At 45.8% G+C, this 21,649-nt stretch overlaps 1 protein-coding gene across 3 annotated transcripts in view; it reads left to right on the top strand.

Moving 5' to 3' along the window:
* Positions 1 to 21,649, top strand: part of KDSR (3-ketodihydrosphingosine reductase) — a 51,670-nt gene that overhangs the window by 17,236 nt on the left and 12,785 nt on the right. For 2 of the 3 annotated variants that reach the window (XM_058277858.2, XM_058277859.1), the window contains 2 exons: positions 5,789 to 5,980; positions 12,558 to 12,641. In XM_058277858.2, coding sequence (XP_058133841.1) covers positions 5,789 to 5,980; positions 12,558 to 12,641 — 276 coding nt within the window. The remainder of the gene's footprint in view (positions 1 to 5,788; positions 5,981 to 12,557; positions 12,642 to 21,649) is intronic. The other variant, XM_058277860.1, reaches the window with a different exon arrangement.

Raw genomic sequence — 21,649 nt, 5'->3', positions numbered from 1 at the left:
AAGCCTTCCAGAACGGAAGAGGTGACTTGCGTTCAGATGTCGGTAGGAAAGTTGAAGGGAGTTTTGGTGCCAGCCCATGGCCATCTAACCTTAAGAGTTTAGACAAGTCCCTGAACCCCAGTTTTGGCAGCTGTAAAATGGGAATGAAACCTCCCAACTCACCTAGATTGCGCTGACAATTCACTGGGCTAATTTCTACAGGTAAACCAAGAGATGTTGTGTTCTCATGTCAATTATCAGTATTGTTAGCTGTGAAAAACCCAAAAAATTTGACAGGCAGTCTGTAGAATTCTTAAATCAAGGTAGAAAAAGCACCTCTTATTTATGTTTATATTTTAAAAAAGATTTGCCACAGAACCTCTTTTAGTAATTCCTTTCAGCCTGTAAGAAAAAGTCTCTATCAACTAGGTATAAAAGAGCATTGTCTAGATCTGTAGACCTTGCTCTGTAAGTCATGAAAGGGAGATTTGGAGGCTTATTTTAGCAGATGTGCAAAGAACCGATTAGCGAAAATAGTTATTCTAGTCGTCTCGGTATGAAGTGATGAATTCAGAGACCTGGGCCATGGCTGGGAAAGAGGAGTAGGTGTGTGTGTGTTTATGTGTGTGGGTGCGTGTGCATGTGTGTGTATATGTGCATTTGTGTGCGTATGGTTATGTAGGAATGTCTCTGTGTATCTGTGTGACTGTGTGTCTGGTGTGTGTTTGTGTATGCGTGTGGAGGTGTGTGTATGAGTGTGAGGAAGACGAGGGAGACACTGGAGTGCAGCCTGATGATGTGAGGGAAAGAGCTGCCCTGTTGTCATACTGGAGTCACTGGGACTTGGGACCACGGGTGAGTCTGTCGGGGCCAGGAGGAGAGGCGATTGTTTACCTTTGTGTGGTAAACCCTGGCTGTTTCGTGTAGGAATGTGATTGTGAGCAAGAAGAGCAGAGGCAGTGTATGAGAGCCGGTGGCCGTGTGTGGGCGCACGTGGCAGGGAGAAAACGTGGAGCGGGTGAGGGGGAAGACGTCAGCCTAAATGCAGCGTGTTGAAACATAAACCCACAATTCTAGTTTTTGAAAAAGCTCACGTTACTCACAGCCTTCAGGCTCCACACTGCCATTTCCTTCATTCTCTTTCAGAAATCACTGTTTCTTTTTTTTGAAATGGTTTTTCAGCATATGATTTTTTTTTTTAAATTAGAGAAGTTGAGAGCTTACAGAACAGTCACCTCTAACATATAGGTCTCCTGTCCATCAGCCCTCCACCAGCACCTTGTGTTGTGGAGTGCTTGTTACAAGTGATGGAAACATTACTAAGATATCACTGCTGCCTACACCCTATAACTTATATTTAGTGTTTTTTCCCCCTTGAACTGTCCTATATTGACACCATGTATTAGTAGTGTACATTTGTTACAGTTGATGAGCGAATGTGCTCCTGTTTGTGCTGTCACCCACAGTCCCTCAGGTACCTGTGGTTCCCTGCTACACAGTCCCTTTCTTGGTCAGTGGACACTCAGAGGCTCTCAGTTTCATCACAGAGTTGAATTTCTTTTTTTTTTTTTTTAGATTTGTTTATTTCTTTCTCCCCCCTGCCCTGTTCCCCCCACTGTCTGCTCTCTGTCCATTCTCTGTGTGTTCTTCTGTGTCTGCTTGTATTCTCATTAGGTGACTCCAGGAACAGATCCTGGGACCTTCTGGAGTGGGAGAGAGGTGACTATTCTCCTGTGCCACCTTGACTCCCTGTTCTGCTCCATCTTATTTTCTCTCCTTGTGTCTCTTGTTGGGTCATCTTGTTGCGCCAGCTCTCAATGTCGGCCAGCACTCCTACATGGGGCAGCTTTCCTGCACTGGGTAGCATTCCCATGCAGGGGGGCACTCCTGCGTGGGGCGGCATCCCAGGGTGGGCCAGCTTGCCTTCACCAGGAGGCCCTGGGCGTCGAACCCTGGACCTCCCATATGGCAGTCAGGAGCCCAATTGGTTGAGCCACATCCATTTCCCTGAATTTCTTTTTCACCGCCAGCAGTATCCTTTCTACACTGGACCTGCCCTCATTGACTGTTCCTTACTTTGCTCCCCAGCAGCTGGGTATAGTAGGAAAAGGTGGATTTGGGCATGAAACTAAATAAGTTTCAAACCTCAGCCCCCTAATGGTTTCAGATCTAACCATTTACTGGCTGTGTGCTCTCAGACTAACCAAGGCCCTCGTCCCCTGGCCACCCGCACGGAGGCCTGAGGCCACGCCGCGCTGGGCAGCGGCACCTTCTCAGGCCGTCGTGTGCCTCTGCTCCCCTCCCACCCCCTGTGTGCTCAGTCATTTGCACTGTTCTCATCAAACCCAGGCTGGTTAGACCACACGTTCATTTTCTGAATCTAAGAGTTGATTTTTTTTAACAACCTCTGCGTCAACTACTTTTTTCTTTTGATTTTATCCAAGTCCACATGCTCATAAAATGCTTCGACTGCACTTTGCTTGTGGTGCCCTAACTGGTTGCTCGGGAATTAAGCACATCCGATGTAACTCCCTGGGAGGGGCCCCTTGGGAACTGGCACCTGGTGTCCTTTGGAGTGTGCCGTGTGCCATTTCCCTCGGCTGACTTGGTTGGTTGCATCCCGTAGTAAACCTGTGTCATGGGTGTGACTGTGCTACATCCTCTGAGTCCTGCACGTCCCTGAACTTGGGACAGGTCCTATGGCACCCCAACACAGACCTAATTTCCCTTTCTCGAAAGTGGCACGTTTTCTGGTTTCTCGGTGCTGCTCTGTCTTCTCTTACCTACCTGTGGAGACTGTTGAGGGTTGGTCTTTGGGTTTCTTTTGTCCCTTCCTTCTCTGCCTTACGTGCGTGTGTTTCTCCTAGACACCGTTGTCTCTGAATTCTGTGCCCAAGGCTCTGCGTAGATGGCTGCTGATCCTTGCCCGGGTTTTCACGCTTGAGAACGGGGCACTGAAGAGCTGCTGGAGAGTTCTGTGCCCCCGGGGATGGTGGTGGAAAACAGGCCCTGCTGTGGGGCGATGGCTGTGGCTGTACCTTGGGGGGATTTCAATGCCAGCGTCTGTAGTCTTTTCTCCTGGGCTGGTCAGAGGCCCCGGGAAGAGGCTCCACTCTCCTGCCTGGGAAACGCCTGCCTGTGCCGTGTTGGGAGAGGAAAGCTGCGGAAGAGAGCGGGGCCTGAGCGCTCGGTCTCTGGACAGACTTACACTTTCCCCTCACACTGTATCTGGATTTACTCTCACCAGGAATTAAGCTCCCGTGTCCTGGGAGAGGAGCACGCATCTCAATTCTCTGGGGAGAGGAGAAAGGCATCTGTGATCTGATTTCCTTTTTTTTTTTTTCCCCACTTTTTAAAAAACTGAGATGAAATTTCCATAACATAAAACCAACCTAAATTTTAAAGCAAGCAGTTCAGTGGCAATTAGTACATGCATGTTGTGCACCCACCAGCTCTTGCTGCAGAATGTTTTCACGCTCCCAAAAGGCAACCCTCTGCTCCTTCAGCAGCCACTCCGCATCCCGGTCCTCCCAGCCCCACAGCCTGCATCTGTCTCTCTGCGTGTATCAATTTTGGATGTTCACGTAAATGGATTCATATCACACGGGCCTTCTGTGTTTGGCTTCTTTCACGCTACATGATGCCTGTGTCTGAATCATTCTTTTCTGGAGCCATGTCCCCCTTGTATGTGTAGACGACACTTTGTTGACTCATCCATTGATGGGCATTAGAGCTATTTCCACGTTTTTGCTGCTGTGAATAGTCCAGCTGTAAACATGTGTGTGCTGTTTTCCATTCTTTGGGCATCTACCCAGAAGTGGGATTGCTAGGTCACGCCCTGGTTCTGTGGTTAACTTGTGGCATCTGACTGCTCTTTGGACCGACTTTGAGTTGACGCTCCCATCTTTAGCCTCTAGAGCAGGAGTCCTTAACCAGGGGTCCGTGAGCTTGAATTGAAATTCAAAAAGACATTATTCTTGTGGGGATGTGTTGGTGCAGGTGTGATATATTTATTACATAATACACAGTATAGTGTGGATTTAGTAAGTGGTCTGTGGAACAGAAAAGTTTACAAACCCCTGCTTTAGAAGTACCTGGAGTTACCTTTGGAACTTTGTGGGGCCCTTCGGCTTTTTAGTGTCTCCACTCCCAGCTTTGGGTGCAGCTCTCTGTGGTCTGCTCTGTTAGTTTCTACTCTGCATTCCAAAATGTCATTTCTGACAATTTCTTTATTCTTGTGGGTTCTTACCTTGAAAAAAAATCTCTCCTGAGATTTCTAGAGGGAGTGGGGTTTCTAATGGAAGCTGAGGTAAACACATGATTCAGTAAGCCACCTTTTTTCCAGATACTTTTTTAGAACATTTTTATTATCAAAACAATTTAATGATATTAAAGAATATTTTGAGAAAAAAATGGAATCCCACGATACAAGCATAATTGTGCAGTTTTCCATATTTCCCTGGTTTTGATCTGTGCACATGTAATGTGATTTACTATATAAAATAGTACAGAGTTAAAATAGGGCCTGCTTTCTGCCTTTTCCTTTTTTTAAACGTATAAATATTTCCCTCACTCCAGTTATCTTGATCATCATTTTTAACAGTTGCATACTATTCTAATGTGTTACCATAATCATGATCGACTTAAAGCCCCCAATTAAACTGTTCATTTTACATGATTATAGATCTAATATTTTTACAAGACTTCAAAATGGAAGCAGTTTAGTGCAAGTAAGGATTCGAGATGCCCCCAGGATGAGGGACCAGTACTCTGCATACTATATAAACTCTCCCAGAAGAATCTAGGAGCTAGCGCTTTTTGAGTGCTCTCTGTGGCCAGGGGCTGTGCTAGCACTTGCCCTGGCTTCTTTCTTTTGAGGTGGTGTCACTGTCAAACTCATTTTCAGCTGAGGGAATGAGTCGAGTGTGTGACCAGCCTGTTTACCCCCAGATCTGCAGTAAATGGTGGCACCAACGCTTGCGGCCAGAGTCCCTGCTGGTGTCCTCTGTCTTAGCCAGTCGCCTTGTGGTCTTTTTCAGCTTAAAGTAACAGTGCTGGGAATATTATTAGTAAATTCCAAAAACTGCCTTTCAAAAAGCATCACCCACAGTATCCAGTGCACTTGTTGAATGCGGCTTAGTTTCCCGCCACAAGCCGGTGGTTTGAAACAGCAGGAATTCCTTCTCACAGCTCTGGAGGCCAGGACTTTGGAGTCGTGGTGTGGGCAGGGGAGGGCTGCGCTCCTCCCAGAGGCTCCAGAGCCTCTGTCCTGGCCCCTTCTTGGTTCTGGTGGCCCCAGCTCCTTAGCGTGGGGAGCCTCACGGCGCCTCTACCCCTGCCGTGCATGGCCTCCTTCCCTGTGTGTCTGTCCCGCCTGAGCCTGTGTGCCTCTGTCCTCTCTTATAAGAACTCCAGTCATTGGGCGTAGGGCCCATAAGCCAGGATGCTCACCTCTTGACCCTAAAACCAGTTGCCGCCCTAGAGCCCTTGGTTTCATATATGGCCACCTTCTGAGGCCCCAGGTGGACATGATTTTTGGGGGGACACTACTCAACCCACTGCAGCTGAAGAAAACAAATACTGGCCCATTTCCAGCAACCCCCTAACTGTTGTCATTATGAGAATTAGGTCAACGCAGGACTGCCTTGAAATAGGCTCAAACGGGAGGACCGTTCCATCACGTGTCCACGCAGCCCGTGCCTTGTGCTCCTTGAAGCGCTTGGATCTGGAACGCGGACAAAATCCTCTCTGCGCCCCTGGAGGCTTTTGGCCCTGTTGACCCCCTTGTGGGCCTCTTTGTTCCCCGCAGAGATTGATGAGCATCAACTACCTGGGCAGTGTGTACCCCAGCCGCGCCGTGATCACCACCATGAAGGAGCGCAGGGTGGGCAGGATCGTCTTCGTGTCCTCCCAGGCGGGCCAAGTGGGCCTGTTCGGGTACACGGCCTACAGCCCGTCCAAGTTTGCCCTGCGGGGGCTGGCCGAAGCTTTGCAGATGGAGGTAAGCACTGCAGTCCTGTTGGCATTTGTTCCCCTCGGCTCAGCAGCCTCAGTTTCCCTTTCGCTTGCAGCTTCTTTACATATGCTGTTGTATTAAATTAGAGATTTGTAGGTTTGACTTGACCGAAAGAGAACTGGCTCAGCCCCTGGGTTTTGCAGCTAACGTGTTTTCACTGCATCAAGATTCTAGTTAGGAGCAGAGCGAAACGGCTATGGGTGTTGGGCCTGCTTAATTTAATACACGGAACGCTCCTGAAATCTTCTAATGCTGTGTGATTCTGTATAAGGGTAACCAGGTGTTTTATTCCTTAGGAATGTTTCTTTAACAGGTAGGTCTCTCCTTGATGACTGACGGATACAATTAGCATGTGTTGGAGGGAACAGCTTACGTCAGCCAATGCTTTGCTCTTTTTTTTTAAATGAGTCATTTAACTTGGTCCCAGTTTTCTTATCTGTTAAATGAGAGCGTTGGATGAAAAAAAAAAGCCAGTCTGTTCTTCTAATTCGTATATTTTAACATTTAAAGAAATACTGATGAAAGCAGATGCCTTTTATCCTCACCGTTGATAGTACATTTTTTGGAAATGGGGGATAGTTGGGGTCCGATCAAGATAAGGTGATACGCATAGCCTTATGCCCCAGCTGTGGGACCTGGACTTCTGTGCTGTTGCCACCGGGCAAGGTTACATGGCATCCTGTGTTTCTATCCAAGTCACAGGTGAAAAAGGCACCATTCTTACTACATGTACTTCACTATGAGGATAAAAGTCCTGAAGAAAATTTGTTCGAGCAAACCCTTTTGTACCAAAGTATGCTTTGGGGAATCCTGTGTAATGATTTAGATTGACTGCTGGCAATTTTTTCCGTAAAGGGGCAAATTGTAGGTATTTCAGGCTTTCAGGAGTACCTGCTGTCTGCCACAATTGCTCAATAGCTGTGGTAACAGGAAAGCAGCCCTGGATGAGACATCAGCGAACTGCTGTGGCTGTATGAAAGAAAAGTTCATTTATAAAAACAGGCGTGGGCCAGATTGGGCGTGCTGGTCAGGCTTTGCTGAGCCCTGATTTGGCAGGTCCTAGCCTTGCTGGTTTGTGACAGAGCTTCCCACTGCCAAGATACTGAAGGAACAATGCAGAACAGATGAGCTGTGGGTCAGAGACAGTGCTGCTGCGGCGGTGCGGCCACTTAGACCCTGCTGTGGGCAGACCAGAGGAAGAAGCTTATACTGATTATGTTTTCATCCGCTTGCTTTGTACCCTTCGAGATTATTTCATGAATCCCCAAAAGAGAAAGATGATGTTTTTAAATTTATCTGTTCCTGTGGGTGTGACAACATTTGATTGTGTCTTGTCTGGCCCAGAGGACTTTGATTGGATTACTTGATAAGATTGCTTTCAGGCTTTGGATTGGACTGTGTCAGTGAGAGGAGACTCAGGTTGAGTTTCTGTGCTCCTTCTGGGTCTGATAGAAATGGAGACGGAGAGTGAGAGAGATAGACAGAGATAAAGAAAGCCGCCATATTTGACCTTGCCACATGAGCAGAATAAAGAAGGGTTTCACCCACAGCTGAGCTGCAAGGAGAGCAGCCCCTGAGAGGGTCGAAGAGCTGAGGCCCAGGGAGTGATGAGCCCTATGCCCAGTAGCTTGCAGCTGAACTCCAGAAGAATGAACAGCAGCTGAGATGGAGAGAGGAGGCCCGAGAGAGACAAGCCCAGAGAGACAAGCCCAGTGCCTGGTTGCTCACAGCTGAGCGCAGGCATTGGCAGAGCTCAGTGGCCGCCTTGCGTCAACACGTGGCAGCTGACTTTGGTGAGAAGGCACCCCTTACGGTGCCTTATGGTGGAGTTTTCACAGCCTTGGGACTGCAAGCTTTTACCCCAAAGAAACCCCTGTTATAAAAGCTGACCTGTTCCTGGTACTTTGCATCAGCAGCCCTTTGGCAAACCAAAACATCTTCCTTAATCAATAATTGGTAATTGTAGATGATATGTTTAGCTGTGAAATGTCAAATAAGGAAAGCGGTAAGTCCATTGCAGTTTTTGCTTTGAGAAGTTCCTTTGTGAAAGACCTTTTTATTTTTATAATCATTTTGTAATAATAATAGTTATAAAGTAAGTTTTGTAATCATTTTGTGAAATATGTGAGGCAGCTGTTGTCATGCTACCATATAGATAAGAAAACTGAGCTTTCAATAAATTAATTGATTTGCTCAAAATCACATAGTTACTTGATCAGTAACAGAGCTCATGCTTTCTGGCTGCACACCTGCTGCTCTCTTGCAACGGTGATGTCTCTGTAATTCAGGTCAGAAAGTTGCCTGAATCGTCTAGTTAGTAGCTTCAGTCCTTTACTGTGGTCTTAGAGACCAAACAGGTAGAGGGGTGTTTTTGGAAATGAACAATCTACGCGTAGACTTTTGTCCCTCAGTCTTGTCTTGCAGATTTATGTCAGGATTCTCCTAATTTAAGGCAAAGTGTGTAGTCTGGCGGCCTGGTTTCACCTTAGGTAGGACAGAAATGTTGCTAAAGAAGAGGGAAAAAGAAAGTGAGTTTGTTAGTGTGGGTAGACTTCCCTGCAGCCTTTCCGTGACAAGTGCAATCTCATTGATGCAAGTAGCTAGTCTGGGCTTGCCGATCTTTTTGAACTCTGCCAATATTTGGATTCTGTTAAAAACGTTCAGGTAACAAATGTGGCTCAAGGGATTGGGCTCCTGTCTACCATATGGAGGCCCCAGCTTTGATTCCCGGGGCCTCCTGGGAAAGGCAAGCTGGCCTGTGCCACAGAGAGCTGGCGGCCCCGCGTCGTGGAGAGCTGATGCAACAAGATGACGTAACAAAGGGAGACACAGAGAAGAGAGTGAGAGGTGCAGCAGACCAGGTAGCTGAGGTGGCTCAAGAAATTGAGCGCCTCTGTCCCACACTGGAGGTCCCGGGATTGGATCCCAGTGCCTCTTAAAGAGAAAGACGAGAAGCAAAAGACAAGCAGACACACAAGAACACACAGTGAATGGACAGAGAGCAGACAGTCAGTGTAAAAACAACAGGGGGATGGGAATGTAAAAAAAAAAAAGCACAAGAAAATGTTCATGCTTGTTAAACTAAACTACAAAAAAAAAATCCCTTGAAAAATAGGTTTTAGGGGAAGTACATTAGCACATTCAATAACCACAATCTTGTTAGGACAATAGTTGTTTGTTCATAATAAAGCTTGCATCAAAACAATGTTTTTTATTTTTATTTTTTTAAATCAACTTGCAGGTTTTTGAAACCTGGATAATTGAGAGTCTGCTTTGTCAAGGTGCTTATGTTTCTGTGAATGAAACCTTATAGAGCTCCTCCAACTCTAAGTGCTTTTGATAATCCTCTTTGGAGTAATTAATGTTTAAGTCTTCCTGTCCTTCCTGCTTCCACACTAAGTTAGGACCCTGGAGATTTTTTAATGATCAATGAGTGATTTTGAAAGAATGCTTTGCTGGCAGTTTTTTTTCTAACTCATTTTTTTAGGTACAAATTTATCTTTTAAAGATTTTAGTAGTTACTCTCTGTGGAAAGTATGCTTCTGAAATGAGTTATAGCAACATGTGGTTGCAGAAACCAAGCAAAAGGAAACAAGGTGTGTTCTCTTTTCTACTTGGCTTATTCCACTCTGCCCCTCCTCCCTCTAGCACCTTGTCTTCCCACCATGGCTTAAAAGTACGCTAAAGCTTGGAGCCTGGAGCACCACGTGAACAGCTGTGATTTTCTCTCCAGTTCCCACAGAATGAGGAATAACACGTCCTAATGGGATTATTTTGATAACGAATCAGATCTCAACCAAGTCGTCATCCAAATTTTTAAGAGTGAGTCCAGGCAGGAGGGAGAACATGAAAATGGGATGGGATGGGGCCAGAGAGGAAGGACAGAGGATGCTTGATCAAGGATGAGGAGGAGCAGGCAGTGGCGAGGATAGGCAGGGAATCAGTAAGCGGAGGCCTGGTTTATATGTTCTTAGAAAAAGCGGTGATCTCTGGGAGTCTGCAACGTCTTATTAAGAACTAGTGAAAGGGAAGCAGATGTGTGGCTCAAGTGATAGGACCTCCGCCTACCATATGGGAGGACCCGAGTTCAATCCCTGAGGCCTCCTATTGAAAAAGAAGAGAAAATATGCCTGAGTGATGAGCCGAGTGCCCACGCGGTGAGCCGAGTGCCCACGTGGTGATCTGAGTGCCCACGTGAGTGCCTGCGTGGAGAGCCGAGTGCCTGCATGGTGAGCCGAGTGCATGCACAGCAAGCTGAGTGCCCGTGCGGCGAGCCGAATGACCCCGTGAGTGCCCACATGGTGAGCCAGTGCCCATGTGGCGAGCTGAGTGACCGTGCAGCAAGCTGAGTGCCCATGCAAGTGAGTCACGCAGCAACATGATGGCGCAACGAAAGAGAGACAAAGGAGAGAGTCAAGGTGAAGCGCAGCAGAAACCAGGAACTGAGGTGGCGCAATTGACAGGGAACCTCTCTCCGCATCAGAAGTCCCTGGGATCGAATCTGGTGAATCCTAGAGGAGAAAGACGAGAAGACAAAAAGGGAAACAGATAAAGAAGATCATACAGCAAATGGACACAGACAGCAAAAAACGTCAGGGCAGGGGCGAGGGAGGGGGGAAATAGAATTTAAAAAAAAAACTGGTGAGATAACTCACTTCCTTTTGATAGGGTTATGAGAGTCACAGGTTAAAGAAAGGTATAGTTGGAGTTTAGTGCCTTTTCATTTTTCAGCAAATGATTTGATCGAGTGCCTCAGAACACTGTAAACCTGGGAGGGCAGGGGGCTTGCCTGATTTACTCATATCCACAGCCTTCGTTCTTAGGACAGCACCAGCACAGGGTAGAGACTGAATAAGAAGACTGAATCAGTGGTGACGTCTTTAACACGGCCCTGGGGGTACCCACACTTGGTGGCAGAGGATGCCAGCACCTGGGAAGCAACTGCACTTGATGCCTCTGGTTCCTTCCAACCCTGACAACCTGTGGTTCCTCCGCTTGATAAAGCTGGTCTGAAAAGCCCAGTCTGAGCCATTTGGAAACTCCACCATCGCCTGAGGTTTGAGAAGCACTGCTTTGAGCTCCCGTCTCATGTCAGCTCGCGTCCCCCCACGTCCCCCTGTCCTCACTCTCCCTGGGGAGAGGGAGCCAGGCGACGACCGCGCTGCGCGGCTACGGCAGGCTTCCCGGGGGCACGTGGCCCTCCTGGCTTCTCCGGGATGCCTCTCTCTGGTCTGCGTACAGTAGAGGGCAAGGCTGGGGGAAAAGTTGTTTCTAAATCCATGTCTCAAAAACAAGTGGAAGAGAAATGGCTTGCTCATCACCATCACCGCCTGGACCAAAGCCGGGCCCGGTTGCGAACACGCCGGGCCTTGAGGCCACAGGCCCTGCCGGGGCTGAGTCATCCCGAGCCGCGCTGGGGCGGACCCAGCACGCACGGCTGCCCTGCGCTGCTGCGGCTGCCCTGCGCTGCTGCGCTGCTGGGGTGGCGGGGCAGGTCAGGGGCTCGCCTGCTTCCCCGGGCCCTTACAGCTGCCCCCAGGCGTTGGAGCTGTGTGGGGTCAAGAGAGGGAAGGGGCTCCCGGAGGCTGGGATCCTGCCCGTGGCTGTTGCAGGTAGGAAGTGGTGTTATCCTTTCTCACCTTCAGAAGGCAGGACAGCCTCACTGCCAGCTGCCTTTCAGTTGCCACTCAGAGGCGTTTTCGTGGGGCTCAGAAATGTCAGCAGCAAATAGAAGTCAGGCGGGGTTTCGATGGCGTGACCCGCCCAGGCAGGGCCAGGAGCCGCGTCCTTGTGAGGCCGGAAGACTGCTGGGGTTGGGGGGTGCTTCTGCGGGGGCGAGTTAAGCACGGCGGATGGTGGCAAGGCGGGCGGGCATGAGAGCCTGTGCCCAGCATCGGCGGAACAAGACGGGGCTCCGGGTCGGGCGAGGGCACTGTGAGAAGAAGCTGGGAAGGGGGTGCTCGGCTGGTCTGACATGGGGGTTCAGTCAGGGGCGGGCGCGGGGCAGATGTGGGGTTCTTGAATGAGCAAACTTCTCGGGAGACGGGTCTAATTCTAGGCCTGGGTCTGGTGGCACACAAAGGGCATAGGGGAAGGGATTTCCGTGATCCCAACATATTTTGTAGATGAAATCAACATGACAAGTATCAGAAGCAACCTTGAAAGGAAAAGGAATTTGCAGTCCAGTGGACGAAGAGCTGGCCGGTCCGGCGCCTGAGAGGTGTTCAGTGTTCAGTGGAGGGGGAGTGGAGTAGAGTTTTGTCCCCTTTGAGCACTGTCTGCTGTCGTTGGGCAGCTCCAAGGCGGGTATCTGCCTGCTCAGGGGGAGCGCACGAACCCCAGGAGGAGGCGACCTGTCGTACCTGAGGGGTTTCGGTTTTGGCCTTTGGTTTCTAAATGGCCTTCGCAGAGGAGTTTCCTGATTGAGCTGGTGCTAACCCTCTGACCGACGCTCCTGGCACTCTAATCGGGCCGTGTCTACGCCATGTGCCCGGATTGGTATCGCAGCGTGCCAAGGGCTGTCTCGTTTACTGAAGGTGCAAGTGTTGTTTCTGAAATGCAGGTGAAGCCGTACAACGTCTACGTGACGGTCGCCTACCCTCCAGACACAGACACTCCTGGGTTTGCAGAGGAAAACAAAACTAAGGTAAGCGTCCTCCGTGCCTTGGAGTCTTTAACGCCCTTGACGCCTTTCCTGCTTTTCCCTCTTTTCCGCGTCAGCCGCACGGTTTTCTTAGTCAGCAGTGTTTATGGAGGAGCATCCATTGGGCACAGAGCGTCGAGCTCGAGCTCGGGTTTGACTCCTTCCTGGGGGTCTCCAAGTAGACTTGGCCTTCCTTTCTCCCTCTCTTCCCCCAGCCCCTTTCCTTAAAATGTATCTTAAATTCTTACCAAAGTAATACATCACACAACTGTAGAAGTCCGGCTTAAGCCTTTGCCTCATCCCTCGCCCTTGGGATTCCTGCTCCCAGAGGCAGCCATTTGTTTTCTTAGCTGCTGCTTCTGGTGTTGACACTTCATTTCAAACTAGCTTGCTTATAGTACTGGTTTTTTTAAATGTAGAAATTAATTATTGGCCTCCTACTATGGAAGATGAAAAGACTCATATCTACTCCCCGCTCCCTATATACTCCCCCATCTTTTTGGTTAAATCGGATTCAGTGTTCATATTCCTCATCATATTATAAATATTCATAAATGTCCATTTGTTAAATATTATTTAATGAATTAAAATTTTATTTCTAACTAATATGATAAATTCTCCGCGAGCCATGTAGTATCCTATAGTGACGTTTCCTTTTGTGCCTTTTCATTTTCTTAGTTCTGTGTTTCTCTATAACGGATTCATTCCCACATTCAGACAGAACTGAAATCTTTTGATCCACTTAAACCCATCAGGCATTCTGTAAGCTTCACTCTTTTCTCCCCCGGAGACCTGTCTTCCTCCTGGAGCTGCTGCTCCACAGCCGTCTTGAGGCAGCTCCTCGTGCCACTGCGAAGTCCCTCCCCGCCTTTTCTGCTCTGGATCCCTTGTCCTCCTCTTTGTTTGGATTACCTGCCCATTTAGGTCGAGTTATCCTTCGCTAACTTAGTGAAACCTGCCCATTTAGGTCGAGTTATCCTTCACTAACTTAGTGAGACAAAGGGCACATCAGAGGGGACATTTTTTTTTTTTTTTTTACTATTCACGTCTGAAAATGCCTTCATTTTCCCTTTATTCTTGATGGATTATTTTGTTGGTTGCAGCAGTCTAGGTTGGAAATTATGTTCCCTCAAATTTTTGCAATCATTTCTCCATTGACTTCTAGTTTCCGGAGTTTCTGTTGGCAATTTGATGACATTTGACTCCCAATTCAGTAGGCCCAATTGTTTGTTTGTGTTTGGAAGTTTTTTAAAATCCTGTTGTCCCTTTATCTAATGTATTTTGGTGTGAGTCTTCTCATTTACTTTGTTAGGCACTAAATTAGCACTTCTGGTCTATCAACTCATGGACTTTGCTTCTGGAAAATTTTATAATATTACTTCTTTGATCATTTCCATCCAGTGTATTTCAACTGTTTCTTCTTCCTAGAGTTTCTGTTGTTCAGATGTTGGACTTTCTGGACTGAGCCTCTAATTTCCTTTTCTTTCTTTTCCTTTCCTATCTCTTTGACTTCTTGTGCCACGTTCAAGTTTTACTAACTTTGTCCTTTAACTTCTTTGTTGAAATTTTTATTTCTGCTGGTATATTTTTTAAAATTTAGATCTCTTTTCTCTGCATTCAGAAAAATATATTTCTTATAGCTTTTTGTTGTGTTATGGATTTCATAATTTCTCTTATTTCTATGGATATTAATTCTGGGCTTTTTGGCTTTGCTTTTTATATGGTTATTGCTGTTGACTTGAAATTTTCTTCCGTTCCCTCCATTGTGTGTTTCCTTTTCTCTGCTGTTGTGTGAGGCTTTCCTTACATGGCTGGCGCTCCTTGGTCGTCCATATTGACGGGTGAGGCACTAAAGTGCCACCTGCACAGTTCTGGTTCGCTTTAGTGGAGGGCCGTCAGGAGGGAATGTGGCCAGTTCATGAGAAGATGCTCAGCTCTCAGCATCTTCTCACCTTCCCTTGGGTCAGTCTTTCCAGAGAGGACTCCTGCCTTTGTCTGCCTGGAAGGAGTGAGACTGGCTGTCTGCATCGCAGGTCCCAGACAGGGCAAGAGGGCTGGTAGCTCACTGTTCAGCGTGCCAATGCAGGATTCGTTTTCCTGTTTTAAGTGAGGTACCTCAAAACTGCTCTTAGCAGTAGCTAGTGTCCTAGAATTGAGAGTCTCTGGATTTAACTTCTCCAGAGAGTAAACTGCGAATCTTCTGCCATTTTGGGGGGAGATTACTGGGGAGTCTGACTGTTTCTTTTCAAGGCTGTATACCACTCTCCCTGGTTTTAGTCCTGCCCTGCATTCTTGTCATGAGAACTTCATGGTTCCTCTCACTTCTGAGTCGTTCTTGGCATCTGCTGTACAAGTTGACTTGTCTTGCTGGCTTTCCCCTTGCAGGAAAGCCTTCTCCAATCTGCTACGTTGCTAACATCCATCTGTTCACTTTGGCATGAAAAATGTTGTTGACCCACCTGTCCACTGTCATTTACTCTTCTCTCCCTTCCCTTCCCTTCCCTTCCCCTCCATTCCCTTTTTCCTTTTGGGTTTAGCCCTTTTTATTCCTGTACTGTAATTTTAAAGTTGGGGTTCTTGGGGCAAAGAGGGTGTGGAGGGGGGCAGAGGTAAATGCAGGTGCTCACTTTGGCATGCTAATCAGAAGTCTGATACGGATTTTCAATAGCTCACTTTTTCCTCCCTTCCATATATACTGTGCCTCCTCTGTCCTCAATGCTGTGAATGAGGCGGAGGGGCAGAGATGAGTAACAAAATGGCACTGCTTGTTAGGAGTGAGCAGTCTACTGAAGGAACCAGATATTTAAATAAATATGTACAGTGCAGAATTGCAGTTGCTCAGGTGGAGGTATGTTCAAATGCAGTGAACAAGCTGGGATAGAGGACTGGGAAGATATCACTGAGGTGACACTTGAAATGAGTATTGACGTTTGAAAAGCAATCTTCTGAGAACTAGGAGGCACAGAAGACTGACATGTTTGGGAAATGAGGGGCCTGGAGTATAAGGGCTTCGGGGATTTGGAGTGAGAGGCTGGAAAGGCGTCTGTGGTTGGGCTGCTTAGGGCCTTCTAGGCCAAGTTGAAGGGCTTGAACTTGAACCTTCTGATAGTGGGAAGCCTGAAGGGTTGTTTTAAGCAGGGGCATCATGCATTCAGCTGTGTGTTTTAGTTGTGGATTAGGGGGATGGAGGAACTTGTCAGTCTTTTTTCTTTATATATTTACCCTGTTACTCTGTCAGAGCATCTCCTTCTAGATCTGACTGATCACTCCTAGCCCTGGTTTGTTTTCTCTTTGTCTCTCCTTGTATACCCCACCTGGAAAAGTTAGCTAGAACCTACATAGCAGAAACTAGCAGCAAATAAAGACAAAACTGTGAATAAAGACATGATGACTTTGATACCATCCATAGACTGTCACTACTGTGGCCCAAGAAGTGGACTTTTCATTATGACATTGAAAAAGAATAGCGTTCAATCAGAAAACTAAGTTCTTTTCAATTTATGTGCTAGCTAAAGGCCTCTAAACTTTCTGGAACTTTCATTTTGAATCCTGGAGTATTCAGCATCATTTTCAAAGACCATAATTTTTGCTGATCATCTCTGAATCATTAATAATGTATTCTCTCTATGATGTAGAGTATAACCTATATTTTTAATTAATAAGATGGTGTTCATTAAAAATAATCTCCCCTTAATTTAAATATCTGGTTGCCTGTTCACTGTCTCTCTTTCTTTTTTTTAAGATTTGTTTATTTATTCCCCCCCTTCTCTTCCTCCTGCCCTGCTGTTTTTTGCTGTCCATGTTGTCTTCTCTTCTCATTTTCTCTCCTCTAGGATTCACCGGGATTTGATCCTGGAGACCTCTGATGGGGGAAGAGGTTCCCTCTCGATTGTGCCACCTCAGTTCCTAGTCTCTGCTGTGCTTCATCTTGACTCTCCCTTGTCTCTCTTGTGCTGCGTCATCATCTCGCTGCATGACTCACGTGCATGGGGCACTCGCTTACCACGGAGGCTTGCTTTCTCTTCTTCTTTTTCACCAGGAGGCCCCAGGGATCGAACCCAGGTCCTCCCATATGGTAGGCAGAAACTCTATCACTTGAACCACATCTACTTCCCTCACTGTCTCCTCTTGGATATCTAATGGGCACTCAGGCTTAACTTTCAAAAACTGAACTGTTGATTTTAGATAAGGGGGAAGATGGAGTAGGAAGCTCCAGGAATCATCCCCTCCACCAGAAAAACTATTAAACAGGCAGGAACTGTATGAATCAAATATTTTGAAATGCCAGAGTCTAGTAGAACATTGTTCAGTGTCTGGGAAAGGGGAGAGGAAGAGACTAGTAAATTATGGTAAATACTAGTAAATTGCTCTCTCTGTACATGGTTATTGGTACCCTTTTCCCACTCTTGAAGCAGGTCACAGTAAGATTTGCCCCATGCATCTCTTCGTGGTGCCCGAAAAGAATATAAAATCCAATTTCCCCACTTGCCTATGATATCCTGTTCAGAAGATCCTGAAAAATCCACACTGTAGCTCTTAGAGCTAATAAATGAATACAACAAAGTGGTGGGTACAAGATTAATACCCCAAAATCAGTTGTTTCTGTGCACTACTAGTAATGAACAATCAGAAGGAGAAATCAAGAAAAAAATTCTGTCTACATATCTAGGAATAAATCTAACCCAGGATGTAAAGGACTTGTACATAGAAAAGTACAAAACATTGCTATCAGAAATAAAAAATACCTAAATAAATGGAAAGGCACTCCGTGTTCATGGATTAAATGGCTGAATATTAAGATGTCATTTCTACCCAAACTGATTTATAAATTCAATACAATCCCAATCAAAATTCCAACAACCTTCTTACAGAAATGGACAAGTCAGTCATCAAATTTATATGAACAGGTAAAGGGGCCCGATAGCCAAAACCATCTTGAAAAAGAAGAAGAAAATTGGAGGACTCATACGAGCTGATCTTAAAACTTATTCTAAAGCTGCAGTAATCAAAATAGCATGGTACTGACAGAAGGACAGTCATATAGACTAATGGAATCAAATGTAGAGTTCAGAATTTAGCCTTCACATTTATGGCCAACTGATTTTCGACAAAGGGGCAAAGACCACTCAATTGATAAAGAATAGTCTCTTCCACAAATGGTGCTGAGAAAACTGGATTTCCATTTGCAAAAGAATGAAGGCGGACCCCTATTTCATACCATATACAAAAATCAACTCAAAATGGAATAACTAAAATGAGGGCCAGAACTATAAAACTCCTAGAAGAAAGTGTAAGGAAGGATCTTTAGGACCTTGTGTTGGGCAATGGTTTCTTAGACTTTACACTGAAAGCATAAGCAACAAAAGAAAAAAATAGATAAACGGGACGTCATGAAGATTAAAAACTGCATTGAAGAACTTTATTATTAAGTAAAAGGACAGCCTGTGCACTGGGAGAAAATGTTTGCAAACCAGATATCCAGTAGGGGTTTAACATCCAGACTATACAAAGAAATCCTTCAACTCAACAACCGAAAGATAACCCAATTAAAAAAAATGGGCTAAGTACTTGAATAGACATTGCTCCAAAGAAGATATACAAATGGCCAAAAATCCCATGAAAAGATGCTCAATATAATTAGTTGTTAGGTAAATGCAAATCAAAACCACAATGAGATACCATTTCACACCTACTCTGATGGTGTTTTAGTCTGCTAAAGGCTGCCAGGGCAATATATCAGAAACGGGTTGGCTTATACAATAGGATATATAAATTACAAGCTCTCAGTTCTGAGGCTGTGAGAGTGGTCACATCAAGCATCACCAAGAGATGCTTTCTCCCCGAGCTGCAGCTGTGGGTGATCAGGCACGTGGTGGCATCTGCTTATCTCTCCCCACTCCGGGCCTCCTTGCATTCAGCTTCTGGTTTCAGTGGTTCCTCTCAGCTTCTGTGTTCTGTTGATTGCAGCTTCTGGGTCCTGGGCTCTTCTCTCTCAGCTTCCGGGTGTTTCTCCCTGTTTCTGTGGTCTCTTCTCTCCCATTTATACAGGACTTCAGCAAGAGGACCAAGACCTGCCTTGGGCTATGCCCCACTAAAGCAATCCATTCAAATGGCCCTCAACTGAGTCCAGTCCAATCTAGGGGTCCCACACCCACAGGAATGGATTTTAAGAACATAATTTTCTGGGGTCCACAAAAGACTCAAACCTACCACAAATGGCTACTTTTAAAAAAAACAAACGAACGGAAAATAGCAAGTGTTGGGGAGGATGTGGAGAAATATAGGAACACTCATTCACTGTTGGTGGGAATGTAAAATGGTGCAGTTCCTGTGGAAGACAGTTTGGTGGTTCCTTAGAAAATTAAGTATAGAATTACTATATGACCTGGCCATCCTACTTTCTAGTAGTAGAACCCTAAAGAATTGAAAACAGGGACTTCAGCAGATATTTGCACACCAGTATTCATAGTGGCATTATTCACAATTGCCCAAAAAAGGATGCAATCCAAGTATTCATCAAGCTTTGAATGGTTAAATAGTGGTATATATACATAATGGGATGTTACTCAGCCCTAAAAAGAACTGAAGTCTTGATAAATGTGCAACATGGATGACTATTGAAGGCATAATGTTGAGCAAAAAAAGCCAAAACCAAATGACAAATATTGAATGATCACAGTGACATGAAATAATTAGAATAAGCAAATTCATGGAGTCAGTATCTAGAATATAAATTACTTGGGGCAGGGTAGGGGTAGGGAATAGGGAGTTAAGATTTAAAATTTTTAGAGTTTCTGGGCACAAAGGAAAAGTTTTGGCAATAGATAGTGATGATGGTAGCACAACATTGTGGATGTAATTACCAGCATTGGATTATGTATTTGAATGTGGTTAAAAAGGAATATTTTAAGGCAGATTAAACTGGAGGATGAAAAAAAAAAAAAAGAAAGAGAAAGCAGATCAGGAAAACCCACAACTTCCTGATTTAAAAACTTCCCAGAAAGCAACAATAATCATGATCATGTGGTACTGGTATAATGATAGACAACTGAGAGTTGTGGTGGTTTGAAGCTGTGTTTGCCTCCCAAAAAATATATTCCAAAATTTAATCCATTCCTGTGGGTGTGAATGCATTTTGAGTAGGACCATTTGATGAGGCTACTTCAGGTAAGGTGTAACCCACCTCAATCGGGATGAGTCTTAATCCTATACCAGAGTCCTTTATAAGAGAATGAAATTGAGACTGATGGAGATAAAGCCACAGGAAGCAAGAAGCTGCAACAGAACCTGAAAGAGACCAGGAGACTCCATCATGTGCCTAGCAGTGTGACAGAGGAATCAAGGGTCCCTAGCAGCCAGCCCCAGAATGCCACAGTCTTCAGGGATAAAGCACTGCATTGATGATAGCTTGATTTGTACTTTTTCCAGTCTCAAAACTATGATTGAATAAATTCCCATTGTTTAACCTGAAAAAAAAAAAAAAAGGAATATTTTAGGTTGTGAATATGTTAGTAGAATAAAACGTAAAAAAAAAAACAACATAAAAATATACAATACAAACTGTGAATCCTAACTGAATCTTAAGTGAAACTTAGTTACTATGTTTTTTGGACTGTAGTTAAACAATGTACTTTTATCCTTTGTTAACAGTTGCACCACGTCAATGCAAGGTGTTAACAATAGGATGGTGTATGGGAACTGTATTTTATCTATGATTTTTCTGTAAACCCACACCCTCTAGAAAAACAAAACTGAACCTTGGGTTTCCCTCTCCTCCCCACCGTGCCTCATTCTTCCCCATCTCGTTACCTGGCATCCACCGTTTACCTCATTGCTCAGGCTGCAAACCTTGAAACCAGCTACGATTGTTCTTGCGCTTCCCACTTCCAGTTCCTCTGCAGATCCTCTTGGCCCTACTCTCAGGACACACCCTTAATGGGACCTTTTGTTAATTAGGCTTTCACTACCATCCTGGTGGCGACAGCCACAGTTATTTTTCCCGAGTTCCTCTAAAAGCCTTCACCTAGGCTGCCGCTTCTCTGCGTACCCTGCCCGGGCCTGTTGTTCCTAAGTGGCCTGTGATCTTTTTAACGCATGAACGGGGTCTGCCACTCCCCTGTCCCAAATCCCCTGACGCACCTTTGTCCAATAGAACTTTGTGTGGTGAAAGAAATGTTCCTTGTCCACGCTTTCCATTGAGGTCGTCACGCTGTGGTGGTTGAGCACTTGATATGTGGCTGGTGGGACTGAGAACCGGACTTTTAAATCTTATATCATTCTAACTAATTCCAAATGTTGGGAGTGGCTGTGTTTGGAAGAAGGTGGCTTTAGTGGCCCTGTCGTCGCTGCTAGAAGGAAACCGAAGGCCTGGAGGCTTGCAAGGCCCCCGCTGTCAGGTCCCCGGCCACCTCACCTAGTGCCCTCTCCACTCTTCCTATGCTCAGCAACCCTGGGTCCCTTTCTGTTCCCCGGGCTTGCCAGGCCTGCTCTTACTTTAGAACCTTGTTCTTGCCATTGCCTCACTCTGAATGTTTGAATTGCTCCCTCCCTGGCTTCATTCAGTCTCTGGTCAGATGTTACCTTGGAGAGGACTTCCCTGACCCTTGGTATCTATTAAAAAAACATCACTCCCTCCGATTGCTCGCCATCCTCGTACCTGGCTTTATTTTTCTCCATTGTATGTATCATAATATATACACACATAGTAATAACCACATACACACATGCATACACATATATAAAATAACTGCCATTCACCCTCAGTAGAATGCAAACTTCATACGCTTTTCAAGGAATATCCTCTCTGTCTAGAACAATGCCTTGACACATACTGGCCCCTGAACAAAGGAAAAAAATAAAGCAGGGAGGAAAGGGCTCAGTCAGAACTTCTCACCCTGAACTTGGGTTGATTTTAGTTTTCTTATCTTTTATAGTAATGCTTAGTAAGTGTGAATCTCCTCCGTGTAAAAATTGGCATCCATCATTCCCTTTGATTCTTCCTCACCTCTCCT

Source organism: Dasypus novemcinctus, chromosome 16 (assembly GCF_030445035.2).
Source record: "Dasypus novemcinctus isolate mDasNov1 chromosome 16, mDasNov1.1.hap2, whole genome shotgun sequence".
NCBI classification, from domain to species: Eukaryota; Metazoa; Chordata; class Mammalia; order Cingulata; family Dasypodidae; genus Dasypus; species Dasypus novemcinctus.
The sequence above is the reverse complement of the archived record's forward strand: the minus strand, read 5'-3'. Positions and strand labels throughout refer to the sequence as shown.